This window comes from Scophthalmus maximus, chromosome 16, assembly GCF_022379125.1.
Source record: "Scophthalmus maximus strain ysfricsl-2021 chromosome 16, ASM2237912v1, whole genome shotgun sequence".
Classification (NCBI taxonomy): Eukaryota; Metazoa; Chordata; class Actinopteri; order Pleuronectiformes; family Scophthalmidae; genus Scophthalmus; species Scophthalmus maximus.
Genome location: NC_061530.1, coordinates 8,604,787 through 8,628,561, shown reverse-complemented (window position 1 = coordinate 8,628,561; position 23,775 = coordinate 8,604,787). Strand labels below are relative to the sequence as shown.

Here is a 23,775-nt window from a genome sequence, read left to right as displayed (position 1 = left end):
ACAGGCTTACTCTGCTCTTTCCCCCACAATATGTAATCATTCTGTAGTTTTTTTCTCTCCTTGTTTTTCTTCCCCTAAGACAATAACACTGCATCCATTTCCATTCTAAAAACAAATGGCGTGGCCAGCTGACAGCTCAGGTTTGCCGTGGGAGTACAGAAGGGGGGCGTGTAGCTACATTAGTGGCATAGCTGAGCTCTCAATATGAGAAAGCTGACACACTGTACTTGGTCTCTCGTTTCATATTGTTCATCATAAAAACTGATTCAGTCCTGTTTACTTCATTTGACAAATTTGTTTAATGCTCCTTCCCTCCTTGTCCTTTGTTCTTCTCTTCAGCATAGTTGTGTGTAAAGAGAGAGCAGCTGTTGGGTCGGTTTAGCAGCGTTTCTCCTCTGAAGAACTCTGTGCAGGCTGCCATCGTTGCATTTAGTCCTTTTCTGGCACCAGCTTCAGCACTTTGCCGATGGCGATGGTTTTGCCTGGAGTGGTAGAAGTGAACAAAGGGATGAAATTGAGAAACAAGACATTTCGAAGAATGAGTTCAATAAAAAGGCAAATTAATCCCTTTCTGCTGTAACATGCAAGTCCTTAGTTTTCTTATAAACTGCAGTTAACATATTTTGAAAGGTCCTTTACAAAACTTCGCACAGACATTCTCACACTGTCTTGAGCTGTTTTCAGACCTGAACTCGAGAAAATGGGGTCACGACATTTTCCATAGTTTGCCGTTCATATATCAAGAACTCAGCAGGAGATTGTGTGTGTCAAATTCATTCTTAACAGCAGGAAAACTTCCAGTATGTGCAGGCGAGGGCTGGCACATGGGTAGAGCGCCCGCTCACTCTGCGCAAATCTTCTGGAGATTTCCCTGCTGTATTCTCGCATGGGCTCTGGAAACTCTACTCCCGCAAAATGTCCGGGCTTCAGTGCAATTTCTGAAAGCACTTCACAAACATGCCCTTACCTTCATCTCTCAGCGTGAATCGTCCCATCTGAGGGAAGTCTTTGAAGGTCTCTAAGCAGATGACTCCCGCTGCCCGGAGCCTGGCGATACACACCTGGTCCTGCTTCACGAAGCGTGGTCGTGTTTTGCTTTTCTCCCCGCTTTTCTTGTCCACCAGACAGATTAAGGCCTGTGGTCGGGAATTAAAGAGTTTAACCACGGTCCAGCCGGGTCAGGAGGTGAGCGTAAAAAACACTGGCTACACTGAAAACTACAAGAAACACTTCAGCGACAGCTCGGAGAGTCGAACGGTGACTTACTGTGATTTGCACTTCTTCAATGCAGGTGTGGATGTGAAGGACTGCATTGTAACCAGGACAAATGATCGATTTGTGCTCAATGATGACGATCTGAAATGAAAGGATTTGAAAATAAGGAGTCGCAATCAGTTTATTTGGCATACTCCAAAGGACATATTGTGAACAGGAAAATCAATTCCTTAGTGCCAGGTGCCACACTGGGAGACTTTTGGAGACAGAAATACTTCTGTGGCTCATCTTCAATCATTGTTGCAACTGAACACTATACTATAAATCAACTCACATTAACATTAGACACTAATAAACAAGCTGTGGAATTGCCTGCTACAGTGGCTGTGTATTAGCGTCTTTCTTAAAATGGAACGGTTCGCACAGCCATCCCGGAAAAAAGGACCCAAACTCTTCCCATTTCTATCTGTTGCTATGCCAACAGATAGAGAGGTAGAAGTAGATTAAACACATAATTCAAATTCTCCCTGACAACTAATGACTCTGAAAGTCAGCTGTGCAATCAGAGCACCAGCGTGCGGTGACCTCGGTCGCCTTTCTTTTTTTTACCTGTGCGTCAAAGGTGCGACCAGAGTGGCACACGTTGTCGGGGCTACAGAGGATGAATCCGGGCAGGATTTCTTCCTCCTCGATACCCTTCAGCCTCAACTTCAGATTCTCCCCAGGACAAGCATCATCCGTCTCCACATCATCACTCAGCAGGCTCAGTACCTCCACTGTGTGCTGCGCACGCACGCACACACACACACACACACACACACACACACACACACACACACACACACACACACACACACACACACACACACACACACACACACACACACACACACACACACACACACACACACACACACACACACACACACACACACACACACACAAATGTTTTGTAAACGAAAAATATATTGCTTTCCTCGTTGCTGGTGTTGGAAGTGAAACTAAATCCTTTTGGTGTCAACATCTCTCTGTCTAAGCTGTTGCACATAAAAAAGGGTTAGGGTAAGTATGAGGCCTCGATCTTTATTGGTCCCATTTCAGACGAATCAAAGTCATGCAGAGGAGATCTCACCCTGTTTGGCATCATGACCAGCTGCTGGGCTTTACTGATGCATCCAGACTCCAGCTTCCCAAGGATAACTGTGCCCATATCCTGCAAATGCAAACACACACGCGCTGAAATAAATCAGAGCATTTGAAATCAACCATCATCTCATTACAATCTCTTATCGCGTAGTGGCCCGGCAGTGAAAGTTTGCTGTACAGTGTGGAAGCCATTGGTATGCACCATACTCTCCTCACACCGGGACACCACCAGTGGAGATTCTTTAGTCATATGACTGCTACACAAGACACTTATTCATAATTGCAGCGAGAGGGAAGTATTTAAATAACAAAAAGACAAAACAGGAAGGAGAAAAGATAACGTAGGAAGAGAGGAGAGGGACAAGAATGAATTTAGGGACAACTGAGACATCCAAAATGACTGGATTCCACCAAGACTTACAGTATGTGTTGAACTGCTTCCAGCATCTACATAGATGAATCCTAAAAAAAAAAGACAATCGAAAACCTCCAGCTGCTCACCTTGTACTTGTCCACGATAGGTAGTCTCACTGGTCCATCGTTGGATCTGGTGAAGTTTGGCAAACTGTCCAGGTGGGAAATAAATGGCAAACCCCTAGTAATGAAAAAAAGTTATAAAAAGTTATAAAAGTGCAACTTGTTCACATTTTACTTCTGTGATTATTTAGTATAGTAATGTATTATTTATATCTGACTTCATCGGTACTGCGTCCTCTGGGCTACAATGGGAGATTAGTGACAGCATATGACTGTTATTATTTCTATGTTCACAGGCAGATTTGCTTTAATAACATATTGTTCAAAACCTAGTATTGAGTCTGAATCAGCAGGAAAAACCCACAAAAACACAATACACTAACTTAAGCAAAATAAATAATAACAAATATAACTACAGATGACAGTGAGCAAATCTGGTCTAATCTGTTTTTCTGTACGATCCAGTTATCAGACAAAAAATAAATACAGAATATGCAAGTTGTACATAGCAGCTGAGGAGGATTACTGTGCATACAATACAGCATCTCAAATTTGTCATGTGAACTGAAAAGCATGCTCTGAGCTGACTTACGTGTACCAGGGGCATTCAGACACAGGGTCCTTAAGGTTGGCACCCGTGAGTCCAGAGCAAGGCATGAAGTAGATGTCCTTCTTGGGGTTGAAGCCCACCTTCTTCAGAAATGGCACCAGCTTCTCCTTACACTCCTCGTACCTTTGGGATGTTAATAATAAGATGACATTGTTCATTCAAAAAAACCCAACAAAAATAAATAACAGCAAAGAGTAAAAAAAAAAATTGTTGCAAAAAAGGACAAGGTCTTGCAGGATATCAGTCATATAAAGGCAGATGGTGACATGTGGAAGGTCAATCTGCCATTATCTGAGTAATGTAGTGTCAAAGAAAAAATACAGTTTGAATCCAAGGTTTCTCCAACCAATGTCTTTGTCTAACAAACGTGTCCCTGTTCACCTTTCGAGGCTCCAGTTGACGGTGGGGTCGTCCATCTTATTCACCAGGACGATGAGGTGCTTGACTCCTGCTGTTTTAGCCAGCATGGCGTGCTCCCGTGTCTGTCCGCCCTTTTCAAAGCCCGTCTCAAACTCCCCCTTTCTCGCAGAAATCACCTGATACAAAAAAAAGACATGGAAGGCAGAAGTAGTTCCACCGTTTAGTTACAGACCTTCTCTAAATACACCCTGCAAACTTATCTTATAAGATATATGATAAAAAATGCTTTGATAATGTCCATCTCACCAGGACGGCCAGGTCAGCCTGTGACGCTCCACCTATCATGTTGGGGACAAAGCTTTTGTGTCCGGGGGCGTCAAGGATGGTGAAATGTTTCTTCTCGGTCTCAAAGTAAGCTCTCCCAACCTCCACCGTCTTCCCCTTATCCCTCTCCTCCTGGTTTGTGTCCAGGGCCCACGACAGGTACCTGCAGAAACCATGCTTGTTTAATATATTACACAAAAACTGCATCGCAATCATTTGCTTGAATACTTGTCATCTAAGTTCACAGTGATTAACTTCTGAATGACTTGGGGGGGGGGGGTGAAAAAGCAAAAGTTATGGCAGGTCAGATTTAGAGCTTCTGCAGGCTTCACTGTGTGATAAAGATGAACACTTGTTGTTTCTAGGCAAAAGAAATTAAGAATTTTCCATCTCAATGAAAAATAAAACACCCCAGCAATTATGGAGAATAATTTATAGTTTGAATCTCAGAAACAAGCCTTTCTCACCATGTCTCCCTGTTCTTTTCTTTCGCTTCTCTCTCATATTTTTCCAGGGTTCGCTTCTCCACCATTCCAGTTAAGTACCTAGCAACAGGAACATAAGAAAAAATAAACTTGGCAAAAGAAGTGGCAATGCAAGTGAGTGTATATTTATTTTAACTGTCATTGACATTGGAGCTTTAACCGAGAAATACTGTTGTGCAATTCAGTAGACAACCTGCTGCACTGTTTCCGACAGCCATAGTGCCATCGCTGTTCTGAAAACGGCGACTGTGATCAATTATGCAATAATGTGTAAACACAAACAATATGGTTTTCTGACAACAGCAAAATAAGAATATACATAATTTTATTGTACAAATACAGTTATATCTGTTTATATATATATCTATATATAGATATATATATATAATGTATTTCATTGTGGAGCCCTCAAGCAGTGGGATGACCCAACAAAACATTAAAATACAGATTACTCACATTATCTGTCCTCCAATAGTTGATTTGCCAGCATCTGACACATAGAAACAAGAAGAAATCTTTTAATATAAAAAAATTAATTCCACAATCTTCCTCAGATAAAACTGTTCACATAATACGCACCGACGTGACCGATGAAGACCACGTTAACATGCTCTTTCTTGGGTGCATCTGGCGGCGCCGGAGCAATTTTGGGCACAGGCATCTCCTCCTCTTCCTCCTCCATCATCATCATCTCCTCCTCCTCCTCCTCCACTTTCCTTGTGGCACCTTCCTCGCATGCGTCACCTTCACCCAGGCCCTCCTGTACGCCTCCTCCTCCTCCACCTCCTCCCGGCTCCTCCTTCTGCTCCCACGTCTCCTCCTCCGTGGTCATGTCAGCCTCCAGGCCTCCGTTCTCCACTGGAGCTGGAACCATACACATTTTCAACACCTACAGACCTGGTACTTCTCTGTAATGTCTGGATTGTAATTTCATCTTGATTAAAGGGAACCTGCTGTTAACTTTCTACAGCTAGGCTCAAGAAAACTGATGTCAACATCAGTCCTCCTTGGTTTCCTATGGTCAACTAGTGACTGAGTCACAGTGGTATTTGATTTCCAGGTGCTGTGCCTATATTCTAAATATGTAATATGTGTCATATAGTAGCATGTGTTTATAAGATTGTATTTACTTTGGCAAATAATCTAAAAAGAGTTGCAAAGCTATGCTGTATGTTGTCTAATAGTAATATGGAACCATATTGCAACCGATTGCACACTTCTATCTAAGGTCCTCCCGTCCACAATGCTCTGCCAAGCAAACAAATACAAAGAAACAAACCACAGTACACTGAAATCTGCTGAGCCCTGCAGAAGACACATCCTCCTGTGGCAACAAAAAAAAAAAGAGAAAAGCCTCCAATTTCCATAACTACGAAATTACACGTGCACAATACCGGTTTCTTCTCGTCATTTAGAATCAGCCTGTGACAAATTGCTCCCGGCAACTCGGGGTGCCTTTGTCGTTGACGGCCTCGTCTCGTTTTAATTTGAAATTCATCATTTAGAAACATGTTCAGAGAAATCTGAAGGTGTGAGTATTGGAACAAACATCACCTTGAATATGTCCGCAGGACAGCCACACGCACACACACACACAGTCTACATCACCAGAACATTTAACACTATATCTGATCGTGTTGTTACTGTGCCACAGCAATAATGATCAGTCAAGTTGTATTAACTAAAGGCGCACAACTTCCCTGCGCCAGGCCAAAAACTGTGAATGAAGCAGACCTGGGCAAAATTAAAACAAGTCAGCACACAGTGACTGCAATCTCCCTCAAGTCCCCCCGTCGATTGCCATCAGTGTGGCACATGGCAGGCCGGGGACAAGGACGTGCAGCGCTGGACAAACACTTGTGTGCCAACGAGGTGTCTATTTGGGGCACGGGCGAGCGGGGGTGGCGTCATGTTTGAAGTGGGCTCCGTGCACATGGGTTTACCGACGCCAGAGGATCTAAGTGTGGCGCAGTAAATCCCAGAATCAAGAGGTGAGAGTCCGAGCCTGTACTGGACCGCCCGGGCCTACGGCCGCCTGTCACGTGTCGGGAGCCCGTCAGCCTGACAGCGGCTCTCTCGAACACGCAGGAGAGTGGAGCAACGTGCCGATACGTACCGGCTGCCTCTGCCACCTCCATGCTGGCGGCTGGGTCGGGGGCACCTTCGAGGAGACAGAGAGAAGACGACAAGTGTCAAAAACTTTCATCACTACTGAGACGACGGGCCACCGGAGCGGCTGCAGCGCGACTGGAGCACTCGGGCCGACTTGTTGCTCGGGTCGTCGAGGACGGGTCGTCGACAGGAAGGCTAACTGAGCGGGTTAGCAGAGCGGGGGCTAGCGAGTCAAGCTAACTTGAAGCCGAAGCGCGTGCGGCGTCCACCCACCGTCCGGAGCCGGCGTCTCCGCGTCGCCGCCGTGGGCGAAGCTCGGCACGAACACCGCGGCGTTCACGTTGGGCACGAACGGCTTGGCGTTGACGTTGAGGGCGGCGAAGGCGGCCTGGAGCCCCGCCGCGGCCGCCGGGGCCTCGGCGTCCTCCTCCAGCTCCCACGAATCCGGGGCCGTGTCTCTCGGGTCCATCGCGCCGTTCTCCGGAGTTGACAGGCGGCTCACCAGCACCGAGAGGCGGACGATCGCTGTGGTTCGGTCGGGCGCGCTTCGTGGCCGGTGTGTTTCTAGACTGTTGGCAGCGCGGTGGGAGAAGTCCCCATTGCTTTGTTACGCGTCGCTCTGGCCAGCATATGGATCCCGTGCAGCGCCGACGTGAAGTGGCGAACAGCCGCTGCACGTCCCGCAAACACCGCGAGAGGTCAGCACCCGACGGCCGCGTCACGAGAGCCTCCTCCTCCTCCAACGAGGGGGAACTATTAGCTGTGTAAACCCTATGCAACATTCTTCATCCAGATGTGGATACTTGAAATCTGTGTGAACTGAGTAGTTAACATCAGATGAACAGCTTCACGCTTTAATTGAACAGACACATTCTTGCTCGTTACCAGTGCGATGTAGTTTAAATCGTACATATCTCTGCACATCATTTTTACAGACGTTTTTCTTTCTTTCTTTACATCTTAAAGTATATTTTAGTTCCGACAGAGCTCTAAATGCAAGGTGTATCAGTTTGTATGAGCTACATATGCACATGTGTATTGTTGGTAAACATTACAGCAAAACAGGCTTGTATTTTGAGTTATTGTGCAATAATAACAATTAAAAGTTATTACTCTTTAAGAATATATATATACTTGTATCCTTAGATATTATTAAATCATTTGCAATGAAACTTTGACTTCTAGCAGAGCTTTCTCCCCTTGATGATTCCTTGTGCTGCTACTTGAGTGTAGAGATTGTGTTCTCCACAGCCACCGTCTTCAAGAGTTGAGGTAGTACAGTGGTTCACTTGTTCATGACACTTACTACTCAGCCTTTTGGCTAAAGGGGGCCGCAAGGATGGTGTACTGGTGGGTGGTGTCTGATTGTGGGGGCTGCCTGGGCCCAAAGTGCCCAAGTCCTGCCTCTTACATTACATGTCTGTCTCTGCAGGTAAACCGACCAGATCTCACTTGCATATGAATAAACTATAAAAAAAAATTAAAAAACATAACAAACTTTTTTGCTGTCTTATTTTGTCTGTTTATATGGACACATCTCAAACACAAACAAAGTCTATACATAGAAGAAATACCAGAGTACAGTGTTGTTTACAGTGTAACAGTGAGAAGTTATATAAAGTTCTAAAAACGCAATAAATAAATTATCACAAACTTTGAACCAAGTGGAACGTGGAACTGTGCTGACGCACCTCTCCTCCTTTCTTCTCTCACTCTTTGGCATCGGTGACTCCACCGGCAGAGATGGCAAAGGTGGCCTCATTCTCAGGCATGTCAGGGCTGCAGGGGATCACGGCAAAGATAAGTGAGCAGCGCAAATGTGTCTGTGAGCTGAGGCAAGGTCCCCACTCATCATGTTTTCATTGTTCAAATTTAAGTCCATTTTGGGCAACTGAGGATTTATTTTTGTGCATTTCACAAACCCTCTTTTGCCAGTTGCTATGAAAATGCATCAACTGTGAGACAGTCATACACTGTGTGCTCCCTGGATACATCCCATTGTCTCACCATAGTGCTGTTTTAAAATACTTTTTCATATCTTATTTCTACATGTAGAAATATCACTTCAGGATTATTAATAGGCCTATATCTGGCGGTGTAAGATAATTGAAATCGGCTGATGCCTGTGCTCATGAACCTGAAATTACACATCTATCAGCATTATATATCAGCAGTCGGCTGGTCTGCTTTCTAAATAACGGGTACAAAAAAAATGTTGTGGACTATTTGGGAGACACAAATACAATGTTAGGTCGAAACACTCTCAGGCCATTTGCTGGGGAATTTGGAAAAAAAAGAAGAAAAAAAACATGATATGCATAAGACTTTGTTCTGATATCACAACATCTGTTTTGAAAAATCACATGTCAATGACTCTTTAGCAGATGACATAATCAAATATTTATGAAATCTTTAAGGGATAAAAATTCACAAATTCTTTCGTCATTAATCAAGATAAGAAATAGTTTTACTATGATTCACTGAGATGGGGAAAAAATGATAACAAATATAATTGTAATTGTAAAATATTATCCATTTTTAGAAATGACAGCATTTGAAAAGAATGATATAAGTCCACCCAACCTTCCTTGAATGTAGGCAAAACAACAATGAAACATTGTGTTTCCAAACAATAAAGTTCCTCTACATTTGGTAACTACCTGTCAAATATTTTGGCAATTCTCATCTCTGCTCGTCCCTTCCTCAAGCTGATCCGCGTGGTGGAGGCATGGGCCAGGATGTGCCCGCCTATGGGCTTCTTGGGATCAGCTTGAAACCTTAAATAAATAGAATTTTGTCATCAAATCCCTAAACGTGAGAGCACATTTAGATGACAATGAGTCAATTTGCCATCTCTTACGTCATTCCTGCCCCGGGATCCGCTGTCATTTGGTTGGTGATAAACACAGCTACATTGTACTCTAAGGTAAACAAAAGTAAATTTGTGCACCTTGCAGACATTCTCTGTTTATATCAATAAGTGGCTGATGTTTGTGGCTTTTATATGTGAGCAGCTACTCTCATGGTTCAGACCTTCTGAGATCTTCTGCAGCCTGGAGAGCATCTGGGCCAGTTTCTGCTGCCGTTCAGCCAGCTCCCCTCGACCAGAAAAGTCGACTCTGAACAGAGCCATGATGGAGTCGATGATCTAGCAGACAAAACCAAGACTCAGAGGCTAAAAGCCAAGAAGGAATCCTACTTTTAGAGTTTATGTTTAACACTTTACCACACTCATTTAAAAAAAAAAAAAAAGCATAAAATGTTAATTCTGAATCTCCAACCACTGCACGGACTAAAGAAGAGGGGGAAGTAAAACCAAAGAAATTATGAATATGTGATCACTTTTTTTTTTGGTATACTCACCAACAGTTTGAACACACCTCCTTCCTCATGGAATTTGGCTGCAACAAAGTCCAACAACTCCATCTGGTGTTCACCTGAAGAGAGAGCGGAAACTCCGCAGAGCAAAGTTTGACGGCAACATTTTACAACCTCACCGGGAGACAGTGTTCAACACAAACTACAGATGTTGTGTAAAGGGAGTAAATTGTGTGTTCGCACTGGTATAGGCCCGGGCATAAAGCACGTTGTCCAGCACGGCGCCGTGGTCCACGTTGAACCTGTCGGCAATGTCTCTCAGTCTGTCTGGGCGACTGAACCGAGACAGGTTCGAGTCAAGGATGATGTCGATAAGAGTAACGGGGGGAAAAACACTTGATTATGTATCTATTGTGAAGGTACAGTTACATTCAGATTAGTGTGTGTTATTATTAACACATTTTCTAAATGACTCCTCACTGAGCAGGAAATGAAAGAAAAATACAACAGGAAACATGTAAAAGTATGATTTATCTGGGATAAAGCAAATTTACAATCAAAGCATCATCCAAGATGAACGTAAAATTTGGCGTGGCTGCTCCCGTTATTGTGAGGATACAAAGTGTGCTCTGTGTCAATAAAGATGACTTTCCCGCCTGAGTATGCCTCCTCGCCTGGCAGCTGAGCGGTGACTGGAGAAATATAACACAGAGTCAGTCTTTTGCCATTTATTTATTTGCACACAATTTTTTTAAGGGGCTCCTAACTCACCACAAAGTGTGTGAGACAGCTGGGTTTTCCCTGTGCGGAACTCTGTGTGATGAAACAATTTAGGGATCTTTGAGCCACATGCTGCAAACTGAATGATATTTGACCAGTTTAATCACACTCATTAATTAACTATGAAAATACCTGTCCTCACCTCCAAAGGCCTCTGTGATAGCCATACTCTCTACACCTCCACCCAAAAGCTTACTGCAAAGAGAAAATATATATATATATATATTTGTTAGAGGTGTGTGCTATGATTCAGGATCATTTAAACACATTAACAATAAGAGAAACTAGTTTTTTCCCCACAACAGCCACAGTGTCTGCTGGTAAATCTCAACCCTTCAACCTGCCAAATACATGTTACAGTAAAACCAAACTTCCAAATAACCTTTTTAAGTGTCTGTTTTTCTGGTCAAGTCAAATAATTTGCTCATCGATATTGACTGTGTGACAATATTTTGTGTTTCACTATTAATGCCCTACGAGAACAAAAAAATAATTAGTAATGTGGATTAACCAACCTGGCAAATTGAAATATTCATTAATTTCTCTTTATTAACGAAGGGCTGCATTATCAGTTAGCTATATAGCCCCTAAGACCAAGACAAGACATTTTTAAAGATATATCATAATAATCCATCAACATAACTCCCAGACACTACAGCATAAAATCCCTATATTCCCCACATCGTACAAATGATACATTGTAATTGCGAACTGCTAGTGTAAATGCTACAGTCTACATGTTCTCAACATGAAGAGGAAATCTTAACTCAAACTCCTGGCTCCCCGTTGTGATGTGGAACACCTGCTTCCTCTTCGTGCTGTACTCAAAGGCCGTCTGGAAACCAACATGCTACAGTGTAAAGAGAATTAATTAACATACAAAATGTCCTGTATATTATTTTGTTCATCTTAATAATTCAAACAGAGGCGAAGTAGTGCAGGTTGGAGAATCGGAGCAGGGGGAGAATCCCAGTTTACCAGCATTTTCCCAGCAGCCTCCTTGATTTTTTCCACTTTTGCCTCTGACAGGCCCTTGATGTTGCACAGAGCCTTGCGTGTAGTCATCTGGATCCCCTTCACAGTGCAGATACCCACTGACTTCATCTTTTTGATGTCTGCCATGTTCTGTGGTTCACGGGAGGAGAAAGACGAGAGAGAGATGCTCAGTTGAACCGGGCGTTTTGATCTGAAGAGTACGTCTCGGCCCTGCTGTTGACTCACAATCCCATGTTTCTGTAGGAGGTCTATGTCTTGGAAGAAGGACTCCTGGGCAGAGAAAAACAAAAGCAATATGAGGTTGCCGCTGAAGTTTACACTTCATTAAAGCAGAGAATAATACAGCTTTTACTTGACAAACAACTGTGCCACAACTTACTTGTAAAACATTAAAAGACATTTTTGACTGTCACACTATTTCTTTAGTGTCTCTACCCAAATTGTTGCTTTTATTAGAAAAGGTGCATATTAACGTATGTAAGTAAGCCGTTTCAGCTGTTTTCAGACAAAATCCTAATAATAAAGATGACAGAAACTTATCTGAACTTTTAATAGAAGCAACAGGGGTTTTCTAGTTGTGGAAGACCACTGCTAGAGAGTGAACATCAGTTTAATGAAAGGATTAGCGAACTGTAGCTTACCTCCTCATCCTGGAAACCAGTATCATCGTCAACAACCTGGTCCTCCGCAGTTTTCATTTCATGTGGCTCAAAGGGCTGAAGATAAAACGTTTTAATTATTACTGTCACTCAGCAGGGGTATTTAGCCAAGGTTGTCACAATTAGCTAAGCTTAGCTAACCTTTCAAGGCTAGCTAAATTAGCTACTAGCACGATATACTGTTGGTATTTCAACAGCTCACAAAATAGACAAGGGTGTCAGTAAAACTGTTAAAGTTTACAAATTAGCTCGTTCGATCGTGTGAACGAGCAAACGACAGTAATAATGAAAGATACTGGCAGAACGTTAGACAGCTAGCAGCTCTTTGCTTCTTGATGGGACTTATTTTCAGCAACTGGCGGGAAAGTTTGACTTGTGATGCATTCGAGTGCAGTCGGACATTTTAACGATCGAACATAAAAATGTCTGACCCAACTTAACGGTGGTAATGTCACCCTCGGTGGCCCTTAAAGAACATGAACAACTCCATAAAATAATTGATATCGTGTTTATATAGGTATTAAAACACTTACTGTTCAAAACTAAAGGATGCTTGTGCCTCATGATGGTTATTACAACAATCAGGACCAGGGGTTGCAAAATAGCATTGAAGGCAACGGGATACACAACTTGTATCCTCCATTCTCTGGAAGCTTATATATGAATATTTTATATCATAAGTACTATTAATATTAATTTATAAATACACACACAGACAGGCAAATTATACCACAATACCTTTAGGTGTTGGGCTCCAGCTCTCAGATAATCACATTCACTCATTTTTAGTTGAATTTTTTCTTCTCCTGCTATAAAAGATGATTCATTATATATTTGCTATTCATAAAAATTACATTTGTGACACAATCATCATATTTTCCCCAACAAACATTCTGATTTAAAATGTGATTACTCACTTTCATAATGCAATGATAAAGAGTGGCCTTTTATTCAAAACTTCTTAATGCTTTATGTGCAAGCAAATGCACAATCAAGATGGAAGAAAACACAGGGCTTTCCTTTTGATTTGGTGTTTTAATTACCCCAGTCATGTTGAACACAAAACGGAGAAATGGGTTTTTTTACAGACCAGAGGCAACAGACTGAAAACTGTCACATAAAGGACAATGGAGAAAAGAACATGAAATACTTTCTGGGAAATATTGAGACATTTAGCATTAAACTTGTATCAAGCACCACAACCATGTTTGTCCAATAACTGACAGGCAGCTGGTTTTAAAATAAAAACTCTTGATGGAAAGGGACACAACAATCTCTGTCATTGAACCGCATGGAATCTGTTGTTGTTGCATTATACTATCAATTGTACAAAACCAGATTAATATAATAAAACCAGTAACTGGCTAGTTTGTAGTGACAGGCATTGCACTTTGACATACAACAGACATACATAGTTCAATGGATCAGAATTGTACCACATAGAAAAGATTATCATTTAGGATGTAGAAGGTTAAAAGGCCATTCTGTAGACCACATTCCTGTCAATCAATTTTGTTTGCTCCACTTGCCATCATTCAGCAATCCCACCGGTCTGATATTTTACCAAAAAAAAACAATTCTCCACATACAAGTGGAATGACAATGGTTAGAAGTGCCAACAAAAGTATATTTACGTTCTTCAGACTGCAAACACCGAGATATACAATTGTTAACCCCTAGATTTTTTTTCTCCTTTCAGCTTTCCTCTACATTACTTCTGCTGATATAAGAGTTTATTTAAAAAAAGAAAAGAAACAGAAAATAGAAGCAGTGCTCCAGGATATCAGTCTCTGCGTGATGTTGGAGTAAGGAGAGACAGTGAGAGAGTGTTAGAGACGCTTTACATCCTCCTCCTGCTCCTCCGATCCATTAGCCAACCCAATACTTTGAGTGAGCCTAATGTTGCGCCATTCGTACACAGCTTCACAGCTTGATTTTGAAATTACTGCAGTTCTTTGCTCTTCTCCATGGTCTCTCTGTCTCTCCTTGTGGAACGACCCTGCTGTATCGCTAGCAGCAGATGTCAGGCTCATGTTGGCCCCTCCTGCCCCTCACATCTTGCCAGGTGCAGGCGGCATCATGCCCGGCATCCCACCAGACATCCCGGTGTTGGGCCCCAGAAGGATCTAGAAAGGGGAAGAGGTTGTTGACTTGTCGTGTGCAGTGCATTCATATTCATCATTTAATTTCAATTTCACAATTTCAGTTCACACTGCACTCATCCCTCAGCCCGATGTCAATAGTTGGTTTTGTGGTTGTTCCACTAAATAACTCAGAGTGCAATCAAACTACTAATGAAGTACATCAAAGTTCAGCTGGACTGCATCCAAAGTATCTCTCAGCTGTTGCCTTTACACGCATAAACTCTCACCTGTCTCTGCTGCTGTAACTGCTGCTGCTCCAGCTGTAGTCTTTCTGTCTCAAACACCACAGGCAGCACCAGGATCATGAAGGAGGTAGTACCCATCCAGAGCGCAGAGCGGGAAAAACTGAAACACATGAACAACCTCATTAGCTTCAGCTGTGATACGATGTGTCGTTATCCCATTTCACACCACAATCGGAGACCAATAGAAATGTGTAACCATTTCGTAATAAACACTCCAGAATGCAAAGACACAATGCAAAGACACAAGGATCAGTGGCTGTTACTGAGATCAAACCTAATTTGCATTTAATCTCAAGGAAATCGCACAGGAGACAAACCTGTAAAACTTCTTGGCCAGTGAGACCGAGCACTGCGCTGACACCTCGGCAGCTGAACGCATCGTGTCAGGAAACATCTCTGTCAGGCCCCAAAGCCTCTCCATCAGCGTCTCATCAAACTGAGGGAGGGACATACAGACAACAGACAGGAAACTTTAATGCAGACAGACGGTAGAAGTCTCATGAATAATAACAAATCAAATCAAATGTATTCATTTACTTGGCTTAATCTAACCTGGTTTGATACAGGTTAGATGAAACCCGGTTTACCGCAGTGAGAAATTATCATACTGATTTACCATTCAAGATCACATCTTCATAATGAAATGGACTGCTAGTTAAATAATATAATAAATATTTAAATATATATAGCTGCTTTAACCTTTTTGTCAGTGTTTGAACACACCACGTTCTCTCGGGCTTTGCCAGTCAGAACAGACACCTCGGGTAGCTGCAGTTAGCCTTCATGCAGCCATGTTAGCTAACCGTGATTAGCCAAGACAAGGACACAAGATAGTGCAACACAGGGGCTTTATTTGACCCTCATTCACATTTCGAAGTACTTCCGTATGACTAGTTACTTACATCTTCATCTTCATCGTCGTCGATCTCGTCCTCGGGGGGTCGGACAGACACCGGGCCCGCGGCCGGGGAGAGCTCCTCGATTGTGGGCATGTCTGCTGCTAAGCCGCGCTCCTCTCTGTCGTGTGTGGATGAGCTGCGTGCGACGCGAAGACAACAGTCAAGTTTATTGTGTTCTAATCACTTGCTGTCGTCTTTCAATGAATGTAATGCTTAGAGGCGTGCAGCGGTACGTCGACAGTCTGAGGTCACAGTAGTCAGTCAGAAAAACGTGATGCTTGTTCCGGGTGGGATGACGCAAGCAGGGCAGAGGTCACTTTGTACTTTACCAGAAATTATACAGCGCCCCCTGTCGTAGGGGATGTCTTTTAGCGGTTTGCGCTGCTTAAAGAACAATAATACTGTCATTTACTCGCTAAAAATATTAACATAATGTAGTATTGAAGACCATGGCCTCTCTAAGATACATGAAAAGAAACTTTTTAATTTTTTAGCTGAAGACATATGAGAACATCTTATCAAAAGTCCAGAAACAACTGCATTCTTTCAAAAATATTGGCCTTTTCAACAGAAGAGTCTCGATGAGTATTAATTATGGAACTCAAGGCTTTTCTTATTGTGATAAGCTATAATGTCTGCTGTGAAAATAGCCTGTGCTAATATATGTTGAGTAAAAAAAACCCTGTATGTTGTCACTAATATCATTCATCTTTTCTTTTCTTTTTTGGAGTGCTTGGCCTGAAAATGTTCCACTTTGTATGTCACCTAAGGGAGCTGGGTGACAGCCAAACCATGTATAACGTAGTTTACCAGCCGTCAATGGCATTCCTTCAAAATGTGTACAGTATTGACTACAGGGAAAGCATTGTGGATTTGTGACATATGTTCTCCCCTGTGGATTTTAGTTGATAAAAGCTTTTTTGCTTTTACACATTGCTTTTAACTTAAATATGCTGTCACATACAGCAGCTATAACTAAATAATATCAAGCGATCAGCATTTCTGGTTTTCCGTGAAAGAGAGACACATAGTGGACAAACTCTACATTGTTTTTCTGCTACAGAAATGCAATATGTGCTGGTTGGAATTCATGACGCCAGTGTAAAATATGACTGTTGTTTTTTTATGTGATGTGATACTTTAACTTGACCTATTTGCTGTTTAGATGTTGAGTTCCAAAAGTTAAATCGCGTCAGTCAAGGGCGCGACTACAGTCTCCCCCAACTGTTTCATCTTTTTCCAGGGAAGTTGTTGTTGCTGGGATTGGGAACAGTGAAAGGAGGGGGGCTGGTCATGGAAAAGTTCTGAGATGCAGGGATTCCTTGTTTACATCCTCCCGGAGTACGCCGCGGGGGCGGGGTTTGCTCCGCCCTCATTCTTTCGGCCTGACGTCATTGTCGCCTGTGTTTTTTATGAATGAAAGAATCCAGCCTCAGAGAGCGGCGGAGTAATTCCGGGAAAAGGCGGACTGACATTTTGTCGCCAGAGTAGCTTCGACACAGCAGGTAAATCATCATTTTACCCCCCGAAATATAGACGCTAGAAAACATCTAGCCGGAGGTCGTTTGCGACTGGCCAAAAGCGGAGGACTGGAATCCGCCGGGGAGCCGCCGACCAACCAAGGACAAGTGAGCGGGCAGCTGTTTGCTCTAATCGCCTTTAGCTCGCCAGGAACCGTTGATGCTAGCTGCTAGCAGTTAACATTACTAGCATGTCGAAGATGGTGCGAGTCGTTCGGCTCCACTCTTCGTATTTTAAGCCTCTGCGCCGGTGGCGCTTGGCAGCCACGGGCGGCTCTCACTTCCTTATTCATACGGTATGCCTCACAGCGATTTAAATGGATTGTTTAAAGTCCTGCTAAAATGGATGTCGAGGGCACTCGTGATGGCTGTTTACTATAGCAGCAGCGGCAGCAGCGCCGTCACCCCGAGCTGTCCCGCTCCTCTCCCTATAAGGACAAGGGGGGATTCTGGTTGTAGTTCTGACGAACTAATACCAGGACCGGTGTGTTCGATGTTAAGTTATTCAGTCGTTTTGCTGTTACGACCAGATTAGACGCCACGCCGCTCAACTTCCCGAGCCCTGTCAGTTTGCACTAGCTCGCGTTTTGGCAGCGGTGCGTTCACTTGTTGCGTTCCGCGTCGGGTCGCGTTGCTCAATAAGTGCGATGTCCTCTAAAGTGTTATTTATAGTTAAAGTACACGTTGTGTGCTGTTATGGATTTATTTTATTTTTTAAAAACCAAACAAGCAGAAAGACGCGGTCTCAGCTGCTTCTCTAGGCTTTTTTTTTTCGGGGGGGGGGATGACTGGCAAGTTTATTGCGGAGCTGAGCAGGCGGTTTATTGCTGAATCACCCTGACTTCACGAAACGGCGGTCGGTCGGTCGGTCGGTCGATCGGTCGGACCGGGGCGGGGGGGGGGGGGGGGCAGCCGATGTGTCCCCGCAACCCTCCAGGTCCCACGCATGTCGGGAATCGGTGTGTTATTGTCTGTAAAAACTACAGACCGCAGTGGGCAAGGTCTCGTTCGCCTTATATGGACCAGCTCTTGTTCACGAGTTGCGTTCACTGGTTCGAGGTTCAGCTGGGGTTTAACAGGGGGCTTTGTATCTGCGACTGAACGTGGGTGGCCCCCTCCTCTCCGCACCACCTCAAAATGAAACTAAAGAAAGTCTGCCTTTTTGTAACTTCACTGACTCCCCGTCTTCTGCTTCCTCCTCCTTGGTTCACTTCTCAGCAAGTGTGTCTTGTTGCTGGAGTCAGCAGAACAATTCGAGTCGTGTCTTTACATCCACTGCTGATGCAAGTGGACCGTGTCCTCACATGCTCTCCCACTCCACCTCTTATGATTTGACTGCTTCGAAGCCATAAACAAAAAGGTCATTTAGGAAGACTTCCACTATAGGCAGGCCATCTCATTTGAGATAAACATTTTTGAAATGTGAATGCCTCATTTATAGAGGTATAATAAACTTTTGTAATTGGGCGGTCATACATTTGTTAGATTTCAATATATCACGAAAAAACAAGCAAGCCGACTTCACTTATCATTATCTTGAAGAACGGACGGTAAATTGCTTGAACGCCAAGATTCGAAGACGATAACGGCGACAACCGATTTCCCCACAGGTTCCTCTCTCTCACACTTGCTTTGAAAACTAGGGTTTTATAGTGGAAAGATTTCCAGGGGTTAAGAGGCCAAAAAAAAAGATGTCAAAGATCACAAGTCTTCTCTGCGAACTGGCAAATGACTGTAATCAAGAGGCGGTGAAGTTTAGCTGCGGCATTACCTCGTCTAGATCTCTGTGTTTCTCAAAGAGAAATTATAGTGCGAAGTTGGTTCATAAGCTGCCAAAAGCTCAACAGCAACGGCAGGCAATTTTGCTCTAATAAATTCTGTATTATTATTTTTTACACACTTCCTCTACTCTGGGGCTACAGTGTGACAAAATGAAACCCCACCCGCTCTAAAATATTGAAATACATATGAAAGCAAACATGAAACTCTGCAGAAGCTATGTGGGGAAAACACCCTGTGGTTTCATGATGTCAAGGTTGAACATGTTGGTCATGATCAAATATCAATGTCAGAGGATATTTTAGCCGTACGGCCTCACGCAGCGTGGACTCCTCACGTCGTCGTAAGTGGGTGTCCTTTCGGGACGGAGGAGAAACGAACGAAGAGATTTTATCAACACGGTAGTGATGTGCAGCCCACAGCCGAGTCCTCCAAGAAGTGACTATAGAGTGGAAATGCCTGATGAAGTTGGCCCACGTAGAGGTTGGACTTTAATCCCACACAACAACTTTCGTGAGCTGACCTTAAGAGGAGAGCAGGAAGTCCCCATGTGGTCTGTGTGAACCGCTCAATGACAGGAACGGGAGTAACTTTCCAAATGCAGCAGTGTTAATGTGGTAGGAACTTAAACAAACGCCTTCACTGATGCTTGTTGGAAGAAGCAATTTAAAATCAATAATCATCAGCAATCAACGTTCGCCTTTACATTGTCTTTTCGCAAGTGTATATAATAGTTTCACTTAGGTTTCAATAATAGTTTAACAAGCTGAGCACATTGTTCTAGCCCAGTGTTCTATTTTTGTTTTCATTTTTAAAGTTAAACAGAGAGAACGTTTTCCCACAAAAATAGTCGCCTGCTCTTTGTCTGACTTTTTCACAATGAGCGCTCTGAACCGTTGGTATTGTGTTGACAAGAGGAAGTGTAAAGGGAATTGGTTGGGACACCTGCTTTGAGCAACTAAAGGCCAGACACATGATAACTTCCTCCTCACTATTTCAGCTCACAGAAAGAGGGCACGTCGCTTTCAAAACCTCCTCTCTCTCTTTCATATCAATACACAGAGTTTAATGAGAGAGCGGCTTTTGGAGAAGCATGACCGATTTCGTGGTTTCTCCTTTTCTTTATCGTGCATGACTGACTGTCTTGTGAGCGGATGGAAAATGTCAGGCCAGCCCTGGACCAAAGCAGCACAATGTCCCGAGTCACATGTGATAACATACCTTATTTTGCGTGTCCTGTTTCTGTGCCTCCAGAGTGTCTATCTGTGCTGACTGGTGCTTGGGGGGTAAAAACCGAAGACAGTTGGATCATGACGACAGAGAGAAACAGCAAAGCCCTGAAGGTAAAACACAGCCAGAAATAATACTCAGTTTTTTTTTTCATTTCAAGTGGAATGAGTCATGTTTACAGCCATGGGCTATTTTTACGAGAGGGAAAATGGCAATGTTGAAATGGTTTGACTCTCCTCCCAGTTCAGTTGCTCTTTAATGTCACTTGTCGATGTCTTCTACTCCTCCTCCTCCCATCTTTTTTTTTTTTACCCCAAAACTTTATCCAACCACATCTCTTCTCATGTCCTCCTTCTCCTTTCTTCAATTCAGGTGAAGCAGGAGTGTGGCGAGAATGTTCCCTTCCTGTCGGACAGTGAGCTCATGTCCCTCACGGTGCGGGAGCTGAACCTCCACCTGCGCGGCATGTCCCGCGACGAGATCCAGAAGTTGAAGCAGCGGCGTCGCACCTTGAAGAACCGGGGCTATGCCGCCAGCTGCCGGGTCAAGCGGGTGTCCCAGCGCGAGGCCCTGGAGCAACAGAAGACGGAACTTCAGAGGGAGGTGGAGAGGCTCGGGGCCGAGAACGCCGGCATGAGGAAAGAGCTGGAGGGCCTTGGCGCGCGTCTGGCCGCCCTCCAGAGATTCGCCAGGGGTCTGGAATCCGGCGGGGGCAACCTGCTGGCTACGGCCCCGCGCCTCAACACCGCCTCCGTCATCACCATCGTCAAGAGTCCACCACAGCCTCAGGCACAGAGAGAACACGAGCCGTCCTAGAAGGAGCTGCTGCAACCAGACTTTGGGGAGGGATGCACAACCTGCAATGCAAACACACACACACACACACACACACACACACACACACACACACACACACACACACACACATTCTCACAAACACACACAACGCATGCAGACATACATATACTAGACACCGTACACATGCTGGAGAACAGGAAGACAAATAGGAAAATTAGTAGGAAAATACTAAACACTTGTTTGCATCACGCCCCGTTCACATTATGACGCGACCGTCGTTCAGTCCCGCGTGACACCGTGCCGACACAGTGGTGTGTGACAACAGCTACGCTTAGTTTTCCCAAAGTAACGGCTGAGAAATCATCAAGGACAAGTGGAGGTGTTCTCTACTTAATGCTTCTTCTTCTTTTTAATAACACTGCAGCTTCGCTGACTGAAATGTACTTTAGCACGTTTGCTTAGAAACTCTGAGTTATGTTCAGAACAATACGCGGCAGGCGTAATGTGAACGAGGTGTTGGCGCACTGATGCACATGCACAACGAACCCTCACACTCAACCCCCCCCCCCCCCCCCCCCCCCCCCCCCCCCCCCCCCCCCCCCCCCAGACATTGACTAAAGTGGGCTCTGACTGAAGCCGGAGCAACTCAACCAGAGTTACTGTACATCTCCAACCGCTCAACAAATCCAGCCGCGACGCTGCGGCTCTCTGATTGTGCTGCCGAAAAGACCAGGGCTTCTCCCCACTTCCGTTTATGGCACCTGACCAACAGCGAAACGCCAGGGTGGAGCCGATGTACAGTGTGTGCTGCTTCCTCCGACTCGACAAAGTCTGCATTCCTGGTACAATGGTAGTCTCAAGTTATTAGCCTTTTCTTTCTTTTTCTCACACCGGCCGAGGGTCACGAGTTTCTGTTAGCACGCAGGAGAGCGTCTCACGTTATGAATCACTTGTTCATTAATGCAGAGTTTCTCCACCTGGGTGTCACTTGATATTCAGGCAAGGGGCCACGGGAGATTCCCCCCAGACTCCACACTAATTTATTGACATCTCCTTCATTCTCTTCTAAAATACAGCAGTAGGCCCCATACCCAGATTCACCTGACAGTGTCAGTGATGACGCCACGGGGATTTTGTAAGCAGAAATTGTCACACACTCCAGGAAGAGGTTGAGAAACACTGCGTCCGTGAATCATGAGTTCAAAACTGTCCATTTTGGTGAACCTTTCTTCACTTTCGGATTGGCCGGTCACTGCTCCCTTTTCCTACTCCAGCCCTTCGTTGGAGGAGAACGTAGTTTTGTACTGCTTGTGCACACATTTCCCACATTACTGCAGTGCCTTCAGTGTATGTAGGAGTTACAAGAATGCAAACCTAAGAGAGAAAAAGGTTGAAAACAGACTGTAGTCGCTCCTTCTTGACCTGTTCATGACCACACTTTCCTGCTGTCTTCACTGTATTCTCTCGATTCTTCTTCTCCTCTTCTTTCTGAGCTGTCATCCCTCTTACTTGTCTCACGATCACAGTCTGCTGTGGCTTCCCTCCTTTTTTCCCCCCATATCTGGTCGACTCCTAACAACAGATGTTGGTCATTTAGCCAAAAACGTGTCGAAGCGTAGTCGCATCTGGTAGATATTACACTCAAATTGATGCAAATCTGCTGCAAACATTCCCGGGTCTTTTTTTTGTTTTGTTTTGTTCTTATTTGTCATGTTTGTATGTGCCGTTGAGAGACGAAAATGTTGAGTGACATTTATCAAGAGATATATTCTATATTTTATTTGTATTTAAAGGTAGATATTATGAAAAGACAAGCTAACGAGTGCTGTGATGTTCTGTTTTCGGACGTACTTATGACTAGTCTGGGGATATTCTCATGTCTAATAATTGTGTCGTGTGGCGACGGTGATTACTTTGCAAAATGTTAATTATTAGCTGTGTAGAAGTATGCTCAAAGCCAATGGCCATATTGCTGTATGATGATTTTTGTGTGTGTGTGTTTTTTTTGCTATGTTTGTACTGGCCTGTCACAGTGGATTCTTGGAGGGATATTATTTTTCTATGATGGTTTATATATGTTATTTGTGTGGAGAGAAAAAAATGACGGTCACTTCTGAGTTGGACAGAAAACACAGGGCGGGTTAAAGGAAAAGCGTGAGCGGGGGAGAAATGTTGGGAGAGAAAGATTGAGACGAGGAGGAGAGGAGAAGGGTTGAGGAGTTGTCTGATGATGGAGAAAGAAAGTAGGCAAGGCGGAAAGAAGACTGGGAAAGAAGGTGGAAAGAAGATGCCGTTTTATTCACTTGAAAACCTCCGTCGGTCGTCGGCCCGTTTCAGTCAAGTCGTGCTCAAACCGTGGAGCCGAGGCCACTGAATAGAACTAGCAATATCATGTGTAAGCAGGCATTGTAACACACAAGACTGTGTTGACGAATAACTCCTTCAGATACGAGGCATATATTTAGCTATATGAATATCAGTGTGGCAAAGCATTTATCCTCAATATTTTAACGTCTCACATCTTCGTCAACTTGTGCTGGATGTTTTGTAATACTTGCAAAACAAAAAATGGTCTTTGTATTTATTACCTGTATTTTTTCTATTGTGAAAATTTAAGTACATTGTCTATTTTAAATATTAATTATAATAAATGTTGTACATATTGTACATAAAATGGT

At 43.9% G+C, this 23,775-nt stretch overlaps 4 protein-coding genes across 11 annotated transcripts; 1 reads left to right on the top strand and 3 right to left on the bottom strand.

Moving 5' to 3' along the window:
* Positions 1 to 280: 280 nt before the first annotated feature.
* On the bottom strand, positions 281 to 7,429 carry gspt1 (G1 to S phase transition 1). Of its 2 annotated transcripts, XM_047327855.1 has the most exons (14): positions 7,003 to 7,429; positions 6,734 to 6,778; positions 5,197 to 5,481; positions 5,074 to 5,107; positions 4,600 to 4,677; positions 4,115 to 4,295; positions 3,830 to 3,984; positions 3,431 to 3,571; positions 2,863 to 2,956; positions 2,348 to 2,428; positions 1,825 to 1,998; positions 1,267 to 1,356; positions 968 to 1,136; positions 281 to 482 (listed from the first exon to the last, which is right to left on the bottom strand). In XM_047327855.1, exons 1-14 carry the CDS (start codon positions 7,196 to 7,198, stop codon positions 430 to 432), a joined length of 1,776 nt encoding a protein of 591 aa, XP_047183811.1. In that variant the 5' UTR covers positions 7,199 to 7,429; the 3' UTR covers positions 281 to 429. The 2 variants fall into 2 exon arrangements, with proteins under 2 accessions (XP_047183811.1, XP_047183812.1); XM_047327856.1 differs by lacking the exon at positions 6,734 to 6,778.
* Positions 7,430 to 8,217: 788 nt separating this feature from the next.
* Positions 8,218 to 12,858, bottom strand: dmc1 (DNA meiotic recombinase 1). Of its 5 annotated transcripts, XM_035612742.2 has the most exons (14): positions 12,624 to 12,858; positions 12,465 to 12,539; positions 12,049 to 12,093; positions 11,806 to 11,952; positions 11,595 to 11,677; positions 10,970 to 11,022; positions 10,819 to 10,860; positions 10,667 to 10,739; positions 10,291 to 10,382; positions 10,093 to 10,184; positions 9,763 to 9,877; positions 9,590 to 9,650; positions 9,390 to 9,506; positions 8,220 to 8,508 (listed from the first exon to the last, which is right to left on the bottom strand). In XM_035612742.2, exons 2-14 carry the CDS (start codon positions 12,519 to 12,521, stop codon positions 8,439 to 8,441), a joined length of 1,047 nt encoding a protein of 348 aa, XP_035468635.2. In that variant the 5' UTR covers positions 12,522 to 12,539; positions 12,624 to 12,858; the 3' UTR covers positions 8,220 to 8,438. The 5 variants fall into 5 exon arrangements, with proteins under 5 accessions (XP_035468636.2, XP_035468635.2, XP_035468634.2 ...); XM_035612743.2 differs by having other exon boundaries at positions 8,218 to 8,508; positions 11,595 to 11,662; positions 12,465 to 12,858; XM_035612741.2 differs by having other exon boundaries at positions 12,465 to 12,858.
* A 639-nt stretch (positions 12,859 to 13,497) lies between these two features.
* Positions 13,498 to 16,067, bottom strand: tomm22 (translocase of outer mitochondrial membrane 22 homolog (yeast)). The gene is made up of 4 exons (XM_035612442.2): positions 15,774 to 16,067; positions 15,189 to 15,307; positions 14,854 to 14,971; positions 13,498 to 14,608 (listed from the first exon to the last, which is right to left on the bottom strand). Exons 1-4 carry the CDS (start codon positions 15,861 to 15,863, stop codon positions 14,534 to 14,536), a joined length of 402 nt encoding a protein of 133 aa, XP_035468335.1. The 5' UTR covers positions 15,864 to 16,067; the 3' UTR covers positions 13,498 to 14,533.
* A 1,064-nt stretch (positions 16,068 to 17,131) lies between these two features.
* maff (v-maf avian musculoaponeurotic fibrosarcoma oncogene homolog F) lies at positions 17,132 to 23,775 on the top strand. Of its 3 annotated transcripts, none has more exons than XM_035612438.2 (3): positions 17,132 to 17,275; positions 20,324 to 20,412; positions 20,672 to 23,775. In XM_035612438.2, the coding sequence occupies exons 2-3, from the start codon at positions 20,380 to 20,382 to the stop codon at positions 21,113 to 21,115; spliced, it is 477 nt and encodes a 158-aa protein (XP_035468331.1). In that variant the 5' UTR covers positions 17,132 to 17,275; positions 20,324 to 20,379; the 3' UTR covers positions 21,116 to 23,775. The 3 variants fall into 3 exon arrangements, with proteins under 3 accessions (XP_035468331.1, XP_035468333.1, XP_035468334.1); XM_035612440.2 differs by having other exon boundaries at positions 17,262 to 17,398; XM_035612441.2 differs by lacking the exon at positions 17,132 to 17,275 and adding an exon at positions 17,441 to 17,586.